This window comes from Diceros bicornis, chromosome 17 (assembly GCF_020826845.1).
Source record: "Diceros bicornis minor isolate mBicDic1 chromosome 17, mDicBic1.mat.cur, whole genome shotgun sequence".
In the NCBI taxonomy this organism is placed as follows: domain Eukaryota; kingdom Metazoa; phylum Chordata; class Mammalia; order Perissodactyla; family Rhinocerotidae; genus Diceros; species Diceros bicornis.
Genome location: NC_080756.1, coordinates 17,843,130 through 17,852,415, shown reverse-complemented (window position 1 = coordinate 17,852,415; position 9,286 = coordinate 17,843,130). Strand labels below are relative to the sequence as shown.

General features: G+C 52.6%; 1 protein-coding gene across 1 annotated transcript; it reads left to right on the top strand.

The window, feature by feature from the left end:
- Positions 1-1,017: 1,017 nt before the first annotated feature.
- Positions 1,018-7,354, top strand: LOC131416059 (keratin, type II cuticular Hb6-like). Its single transcript, XM_058558180.1, has 9 exons — positions 1,018-1,912; positions 2,691-2,899; positions 3,578-3,638; positions 4,032-4,127; positions 4,342-4,506; positions 4,765-4,890; positions 5,136-5,356; positions 6,221-6,252; positions 6,827-7,354. The coding sequence occupies exons 1-9, from the start codon at positions 1,355-1,357 to the stop codon at positions 6,937-6,939; spliced, it is 1,581 nt and encodes a 526-aa protein (XP_058414163.1). The 5' UTR covers positions 1,018-1,354; the 3' UTR covers positions 6,940-7,354.
- The last annotated feature ends 1,932 nt before the right edge of the window (positions 7,355-9,286 follow it).

Below are 9,286 nucleotides of genomic sequence, written 5' to 3'. Positions count from 1 at the left end.
GTTCCTATAGATGACATCCCCCTGGAGCCTGGGTTACCATGGTAATGGGTGTTTGAGCTATTTTTTTCAGGAACTGAACCCCTTGTCCACTTCAGGCTGGATTGAGACCACCAACCCATCAACTGGGCCCTTTTGACAGCAAGAGGTTGGAACTCCACCCTCAGGGCATGCTAATGCCCCCATCCTGTGAACATGTGTCCTACAGAGGCATGAAGGCTGACTACGCTTGCGCAGATTATCAATTACCTCATCTCTCTTCACCTCCAATCATTTCAGACCACCTTGCCCCCGTCCCCATAAATACCCTTGAGTCCCTATTTTTGGGGAGGCGGATTTGAGACTTGTTCTCCCGTTTTCCTCACTTGGCTGCCTTGTAATTAAACCCTCTCTCTCTGCAATCTCGTCGTCTCGGTGATTGGCTTTTTGGGCGGCTGGCAAAAACAGACGTGGTGCCGTAACAGGAGCTGTGGTCTCCTCACACGGATGCTCTCTGGCTGGGACCCCCAGTCCCACCAAGTCACTTGAGGCTCAGACCTTATCAGAGAAGCTCTTCTGAAAGTGTCCCCGGAAACAGGGAGCCCTCTGCAAGAGGCTGTGTGGACAGTGTAGCCCTGTGCTTCCGGTCTAGCTGACCGAGAGACTCTGTGTTCGGTGGGGTGAGGAATCGTGGAGGCTCATGGGAAGGGACGGAGGTAGATGGGCAGGCTGGGGGTCTTAGGACTCCAGATATTCCGAACGCTGACCCCACGTTGCTTACACAGAGCCACCAACCTCATGGGCCCTGCAGCATGAAGTAGCTGAACAAATAATTTGTTGGTTGTGTGGTTGACTTTTCTGTGCTTTGGGGAGGGGGGAGGGGGGCACGGTAGACACAATCTCCCTCAGGCCACGCCAAGGGCCAAGTGTCCTAGGTTGCCTCAAAGAGTTGGCCCTGAGACCTTGCCTGCAGGGCCCCTGGAAGGCTCTTCCTCTCAAAGCTGCCAGGGTCCACCTGCTCCCACTCCACTCACGCCCCCGCCCCCTCGCCCTAGGATGGCCTGTCCTCTGTCCCTGGTCTCAGCTCATCTGTGGCCCGAACTGAAGGACTGAGGTTATGAGTCTAGCTGACCATCTGAAAGAAATCATCCCAACCCGGCTTCCCTTCCCTCCTTAATTATCTCGCAAAGTGCAGAGTCCACAGGCCTTGGCTGACCTTGACTCTGAGGCACCCTCAGGCCCTCAACTGTGGAAGAAATGTTGTCAAAGCTTCAGAGTTGCCTGAGTGTAGGATTTTCCAAAACCCCATCTTGATGATGTTGCCCTAGGAGAGAGAAGAAATGACTGTGAAATTCCCCAAGCCCATAAAGGTGACAAAATGGCCACTCCACATGGTGAGGCAGGCAGACTCAGGTGCCCGGGGTATATAAAAGGGATGGGCAGCGAGGGAGAGAGCAGAATCCTTCTCTTCTTCCTCTGGCTTCGTCTCCTCCAGCCTAGAGTCACCATGACCTGTGGATCGTCTTGCTTTAGCTCCGGTAGCGGAGTCTGCAAATCCAGCTCCTGTGTGACCACTCAGAGATACAGTTCTGGCCGCACCTTCAGCTGTGCCTCAGCCTGCGGGCCCCGGTCCGGCCGCTGCTGCATCACGGCCGCCCCCTACCGCGGCGTCTCCTGCTACCGTGGCCTCACCGGGGGCTTCGGCAGCCGCAGCGTCTGTGGGGGCTTCAGTGCCGGCTCCTCTGGTCGCAGCTTTGGATACCGCTCTGGCGGTGTGTGCAGACCTAGCACACCCAGCATCACCACCGTGTCGGTCAATGAGAGCCTCCTGGCGCCCCTCAACCTGGAGATCGACCCCACGGCTCAGCGTGTGAAGCAGGAGGAGAAGGAGCAGATCAAGAGCCTCAACAACAGGTTCGCTGCCTTCATCGACAAGGTGGGTGTCCTTGATCACACCCTCCCTGAGCACCACCCATGCTCAGGACTTAGGCTGGGCACTGAGGGGAGAGTCAGAGGCAGGAGGATGGGGTCCAGGTGAGCTCCTAGTCTGATGAAGAGATGGACACACATCCAGGGCACAGACACAGAGAGATGAGAATAGGGCACGGGTTCCTGGTTTGATAGCACCATTATTAAATACGACCTTGGTCCAGATTGGCAGAGTCCCCACACAGAGACAAAGACAAGTCTTGGAACTGCCTATCAGAGGGAGGAGGCCATACATGCATACAAGACACATAAGAAATGGGAACAGGATCACAGGGTCATCCTTTGGGATGACCTTGCTATCTGAAACTCCCAGCCTGATTATACACACACACACACACACACACACACACACACAAACACACACACACAAACACACAGACTCATAGTAAACGCTGGGACCAGCTGAGGCCTCCTGGGCAATGTTCCCTTCAGACAGGTACGGGCCAACAGGAGAGTTAGCCAGGGAAGGTTTCCTAGAGGAAAGCTCTGTTGTTTGGGAGGGACTTGTGATCCCTGGCGTGGTGATGCCAGGTATGAAAAACGATGTCTCCACTTGATCATGGGAAGCTTGGACTAGTACTTGCAGCCATTTCAAACAATAGAGAGAGGTCTGGTGTGTAGGTGGGAGGGCTGGGGGGAAAGGCTGGTGTGGAAGCTGGGGGGAGATGGGTCCTCCGGGATGCTAGAATTATGGGTGACTGGATGGCTATTCCTCTGGGCCGCAGGTGCGCTTCCTGGAGCAGCAGAACAAGCTGCTGGAGACCAAGCTGCAGTTCTACCAGAACCGCAAGTGCTGTGACAGCAACCTGGAGCCGCTGTTCAGTGGCTACATTGAGACGCTGCGGCGGGAGGCCGAGCGAGTGGAGGCCGACAGCGGGAGGCTGGCCTCGGAGCTCAACCACGTGCAGGAGGTGCTGGAGGGCTACAAGAAGAAGTGAGTGTGGTGGGGAAGGTCCGCTTCTCTCAGAAGGGGATACCTGATATAACAGCGGGGATCCACTGAACGCACTGGCCTTAGAAGCTTCCTTCTTCTTTAATCCACTCTGTGCTTTTATCGGCTTTAAAGGCAGAGACAGGAAGACACGTGAATAGAAGAGAAGCTGAAATATCAGCTTTGAGCCTTTCCCCATTGCATTCTGAACTTTTCAGGATAGAGACCGTATCCCTATTCATCCATCCATCCATCCATCCATCCGTCCATCCATCCATCCCATAAACCTGGTCTGAGCTCTTACTCTATTCCATTATTGTGCTAGGCACCAGGGGTACAAAGAAATGACACCACCTCTGCTCCACTGTTCCCTGTCACTGGTTCCTGTTGCTGATTCCACTCACCTGCCCAGATCTAAGCCCAGGCAATTAGCCTATTATATTAAAGTAATAGCAAAGCCAAGATCTTTAAAATGAGTAATGTTTATTTAAGTTAGAGAAACGTACTATTAGAGATGTGGGTGAGAGGAGTGTTTCAGAGCTGGGGGAGGGAGATGGATGAGAGGGATATTTCAGACATCCCAGGGGAGGGACATGACAGCTCAGGTTGGCGTGGTCTCTCCTCCCTTCCATTACTAGCCAAATCTCTGAATAATCCCCCAAACCCCTTTCTCTTGTGGAGGTATGAAGAGGAGGTCACCCTGAGGACTGCGGCAGAGAACGAGTTTGTCATAGTCAAGCAGGTGAGCGAGTCTGCCCGTGGGCCGGCGGCCTGGGAGTCTGGCAGCCCCCAGGGGCATCCAGTCCTCCCTCCTTCAGTCAAAAAGCTCATGCTTGATTTCCACACACGGAAGGGCATTCTTCTCCTCACAGCCCAGGAGGTCCATAGGGCAGGAATTCTCTGGATCTTCCTTTCTAGAGAGATGGAAGGGCCTTCCACAGTCACACAGTCCATTCTGCTCCAGTTGGAGGGAGAGCTTAGTTCCCTGACCCTCGACTTCTGGATCTATGACTATGACTTGCTTTGTGGGCTGGGATGGGATTGGGGATTTCTCCAGGGTTGCACCAGGGGAGGTGGGAGTCCCTGGGAAAACCGCCGCGACACCGAGGGACCACCCGTGTGTCTGTGTCTCCAGGAGGTGAATAGTGCCTACGTGCGCAAGGGAGACCTGGAGGCCAACGCCCACAGCCTGGTGGAGGAGATCGGCTTCCTGAGGACGCTGTATGAGGAGGTGAGCATCGGCAGGGGGGACATCAGTCACCCCTCCTCCCTCTGTGCCAGACCAGCCTGTGTACAGAGGAAACAGAGAGAGGGGTCTGTAGGCCTGAGGGCTTTGGAAATGGTGCCTGTGTGTGCACGCATGTGTGTGTAAAAAGGAGGAGTGTGAGCTCTGTTCTACTTGGCTCTGGATGGTATATGTGATGTGGATGGCTCTTGGCCCCCAGGAGATCCGTGTTCTCCAAGCCCACATCTCGGACACCTCGGTCATCGTCAAGATGGACAACAGCCGGGACCTGAACCTGGACAGCATCGTGGCCGAGATCAAGGCTCACTACGACGACATCGCCAGCCGCAGCCGGGCCGAGGCCGAGAGCTGGTACCGCACCAAGGTGAGTGGCACAGGACACCTGCCTCCTAGACATGGCAGTGGGAGGGATGCGAAGTATATATTAGCAAGGCTTCTTTTGTCAGGGGATTCTGATCCCTAGAGATGGTAGGAAGGGCAGCTCTCAGGTTGGGGTGGCTGGGCAGGGCTGCCATGTGTGGTTGTAAACGCTGAGCACTGTACAACCTGCACTATCATCTGTGGTGTCCTGATGGGCGGGATGTCCCATCCTGAGTCTCAGGAGCCTCTCTGCTTCCCCCAGTTCGAGGAGATAAAGGCCACGGTGGTCCGGCACGGGGAGACCCTGCGCCACACCAAGGAGGAGATCAACGAGCTGAACCGCCTGATCCAGAGGCTGACCACTGAGATTGAGAATGCCAAGCGCCAGGTAATGGTCGTTTGGGGCCCACCCAGGGTGTGTGAGCCCAGTGTGGATCTCAGCACTCATCCTCCAGCCCGTGTGCCTGACATGACTAGAGTCCCTGCTTGTGGTCGCTCAGGGAGACCCAGGTGATGAGGGCGAGAGGCCTGTTTCTGGGTGTTCCCAGCTGGGCAGGAGGACTGGACACATGCAGGAAATGGACAGAGAGACCCAGGGACCATGACCCACCTCGTTCTCCTCTGGGTCCCCAGAACTCCAAGCTGGAGGCCGCCGTGGCCGAGGCCGAGCAGCAGGGCGAGGCAGCCCTCAACGACGCCCGCAGCAAGCTGGCCGGGCTGGAGGAGGCCCTGCAGAAGGCCAAGCAGGACATGGCCCTGCTGCTGAGGGAGTACCAGGAGGTGCTGAACTCCAAGCTGGGCCTGGACATCGAGATCGCCACCTATAGGCGCCTGCTGGAAGGCGAGGAGCAGAGGTGGGTGCAGCCGGGACAGTGGGGCCCAGAGCTTCATCTGCTTAGACCTGACCCGTTTTGTGCTCCGTTACTTCTCTAGCCTCCATTTCTTCTTCTGCTCCCGTCTTGGAAGCCTTTCAGGGGTCCTCCCTGCCCCGAGGAGAGGCTCAAGAGAATAGTCTTAGTTGAGGTCCACTGCCTGATTTCCAACAGTCTTGCGTGATTTAATTAGAGACAACGGTTTGCTGGTAAATGTGTGACAGCTGGCTCTCTGAAGGAAAAAAAAAAAAAGTGCTGATGCATAGTATTTGCTGATTTCAGTGTGTAAATACTTCCATCATGCCTGAGTGCAAGCTACCACTCTGACTTCATGAAGAGTTGGCCAGAAATGTGCAAAATAGGCTCTGCGAGCTGGCGAGAGCTGGTTCCAGAACACCACTGGTTAGGGGCCAGGATAGAAGGAGGCCTCACACAGAAAGGGCAGATAGAAAGAAGTGTTTCTATTAGGGAGATGGACAACCTGAGGCTCAGGGAGACTGGATTGTTCGAGGTCACATAGCCAGTCCGTGGGGGTGGGGGAGGCATCTGGAGCTGGATTCCTGGGGGCAGGTAGCGAGATCTCTGTGTCCCATTGCATTTTGGCAGGTCCTGCTTCCCAGAGGAACTCTGAGAGAGTCTGCCCCCTGTGCTCTTTTGGGACAGGGTTGGGGAGATGCTGAGATATTGGGGGTGCTAGGCCTCAGACCTTCTCCTCTTACCTTCTGGGGAGGGACCAGGGGCGATTCCCTGGGTGACTGGGTTCAGAGCTGGTGATGACAGGACTTCTGGGATCATCGCCAGGAACTCCTTCCCAGTCCTAATACTGACCTTTCCTCTCCTCGTCAGGCTGTGTGATGGCGTCGGCGCTGTGAACATCTGTGAGTAACTCTGGCCCTGAGGGGGGACACTGGGGTTAGGCAGCGGGAAGAACGTTTTAGCTCTGAGGGTGGACAGACCTGGGGTTAGGGGTTCCGTTCATTTCCAGCCACACAGTTACAGAGGGTTGACAGGTCCCGCATGGAATAATTCCTCACTCCAGACCTATTGGAGTATTGGTCTTATTCTCCCCATCATAGGAAGCTCTTATTTGCTCCCTATCCAAACGCACTTGTCCATGTTCAAGATGTCCAACACTTTTTCTCAATTAAAACAGATATTTCGTCACCTTGGTTGTCCCCAGGGAGGTCTTCCTGAAACCAGTTACAAAAGAATAGATTAAGAAGAGATTGAGATTAAACTACAAGATGGGCTCCCTTCCCGTAAGGATAGGAGTCCCGAGGCCAGACCACAGGGAAGCTCATGTTGTCTTTGTCCCTGGAGATGTGGCTGAGCAGGAGCCATCCAGCTGGGTGCTCTAGGCTGGTAGGGAGGGACTTCTGATTGGAGTGGGGGCTGTTTGGGACCGGCTCCCCACCCCACCGAAGGTTGTGACTTATCATTGTCCCTGTGCAGGTGTGAGCAGCTCCCAGGGCGGAGTCGTCTGTGGGGACCTCTCAGCCACCCGCACCTGCGGCATCAAGTCTCGTGGGGTGGGAGCCTGTGGCAGCAGCTCTAGGAAGTGTTAAGCTGGCAGGGCTTGAGGAAGCACCCAGGCCCCCAGCCCTCTCACGCTTCCCGAGGATCCCAGCCGGCCCTTCTGCCCAACCTGACCACGTGCAGCCTGGTAGCGGGTGCAACTGCTCGATCTCAGCCGGACCCATCTTCCCTGCTGCCCGCTTCTCCTTTCTGGCTGTGCGGGAATCCCCCTCCTTGTCTCCTGCCTCCCCCAGGCTGAGAGAGGCTGTTGGGAAGAGTGACACGTGGAGCTATTCTGTTTGAGGATTCTGGGCTGCTGAGCCCGTGAAGAGGACAGCCCCTCAGCACGCCCACCTTCCCCTTCTCCTGCCCTCTTGCTCCTCCCTTCCTTTCCCATATCTTCTTTTCCTCCTTGCTGTCTGTGCTTACAATAAAGTCATGTAGTTCCTGTCACGCTTGTCAATCTTTCTGTCCATTATTTCAGGCCTGGAGGGTGGTGGGCGGGATCTCCAGGAGGGCATTCAACACGGCGGGGGCTGCTAGGGCCATGCTAGCCATTTATTCCATCGCGTGCTCAGGGCTGGGGGCGTTGAGGAGGGGGCTGTCACAGCTCAGGGCTCCCCGAGGTAATTCTCCAGTGCTGGGAAGTGTCTGGCACAGTTTTGGCTTATAGCAGGCACTGAGCAATGTTAGGAGAATGAATGAATTTCTCTCTAAGGTTTCCCGTTGCCCATAGGGCATCTCCACGTGAATGTTGCCCTGATACTTGGAATTCAAAATGCCTTAAAAACACCTCATCATTTTCCCCTCTACTGATGCCTATTTGTCAACTTCCCTTTTTTTTTCAGTTCTTCCTAATATCTCCAGCTTAAAACTCATCAATACCTATTTTCCCCACACGAGTCACCAAACCGTATCAATTTCTTCTTAAAAAAATGCCACAAGGAACTCCTTTTCTTGAAATATATCAGACTAGGAACTCTGAAAAACCCTTTGTCATAAGTCACTTAAAGTTCTGGATAATATACTTAAAAAATATGGTGTAGGGCATGAACCCTAGGCCCATAAAAGGGAGAATGGATGCCATGTGCCTAACAGATAACTGGGGCTGTCCTTCACACAAGGGGAGGCAGGAAAGGACTCTGCAAAGGGAGGGGAAGGGGACATGACTTCTTGGCCCTGGTTTTGGGTAAAGGAGAAAAAAGTTCTCCCTGATAATACTGAACCACGAGTTTGTCCTCATATAGGTTTGGCCTGGGGTTCATATTTTTTCTATGGTAAAAACTCATAGCACCCAAGGTGAGAACGTAGTTTCAAATGAGCCCAGGTTGGTGGTTCTCCTCCAAATCTGGCAAAAGCAAATGCAAATCCTTTCTAGAGGAAGGAATGCTACGAAAACCCCCACAGAGAGTGTCCCAACAAACACAAGCTCATGGTTAAACGAAAATCACAGAACATGAGTAAAGATGCCATCATAAACAGGAGTCAGCAGAAGCATTCCACACCAGAATCCTCCCTGTGAAGACTATAGATACTAGAATTAATCAGAGTCAGAAAAAAAAACGAATGTGTTTCATATGTTTAAAAAAATAAAAGAGGGTATTAAAATATAACCTAGGGATAAGAGCTTTTAAAACACTAATAGACTGATTTAAAGAAGAATCAAATAGAATTTCTGGAAATGTAAACTATAACAATTATATGAAAAACCCAATGGACAGTTAAATAACACATTAGGCCCAATTAAAGAGAGAGTAAGTTGGCAGATAAATCTGAAGAAATTATCTGGAATGCAGCATAGAGAAACAAATAAATGGAAAATATGAAAGAGAAATCAATAAAAATAGACCGCAAGATGGCCCAGATGTTGGATTGAGCAGATGAAGACTTTCAAGTGGCTATTATAAATATGTTCAGAGAACTAAAAGGATATTTAATCTTAACAAGTAAATAGAGAAATGGAAGTTATAAAAAACAACAAAATGAAAATTCTAGAATTGAAAAGTGCCACAAATGAAATGAAAAATTCAATGAATGGGCTTAACAGCAGATTGAAGATGTCAGAAGACAGGTCAGTGATCCTGAAGACACAGGGATAGAAAATTTCCAATCCAAACAACAGAGAAAAAACATTAAAGAAAAAATAACAGAGCCTCAGAGACCTGCAGGACATTATCAAGCAATCTACTATCTATAATAAGTATCCCAGAAGAAAGAGGCCGGCCTGGTGGCGTAGTGGTTAAGTTTGCACGCTCTGCTTCGGCAGCCCGGGGTTCGCGGGTTCAGATCCTGGGCGCGGGCTGATCCACCACTTGTCAAGCCATGCTGTGGCGGTGTCACATATAAAGTAGAGGAAGATGGGCACAGTTGTTAGCTCGGGGCTAATCTTCCTCAGCA

Excerpts from the sequence above, each read along its gene's own strand:
- LOC131416059 (XM_058558180.1), top strand. The coding sequence starts at position 1,355 with ATGGCCACTCCACATGGTGAGGCAGGCAGACTCAGGTGCCCGGGGTAT. Across the intron at positions 1,913-2,690 it reads TCGCTGCCTTCATCGACAAG|GTGCGCTTCCTGGAGCAGCA; the intron begins GTGGGTGTCCTT and ends TCTGGGCCGCAG. Across the intron at positions 3,639-4,031 it reads AGTTTGTCATAGTCAAGCAG|GAGGTGAATAGTGCCTACGT; the intron begins GTGAGCGAGTCT and ends CTGTGTCTCCAG.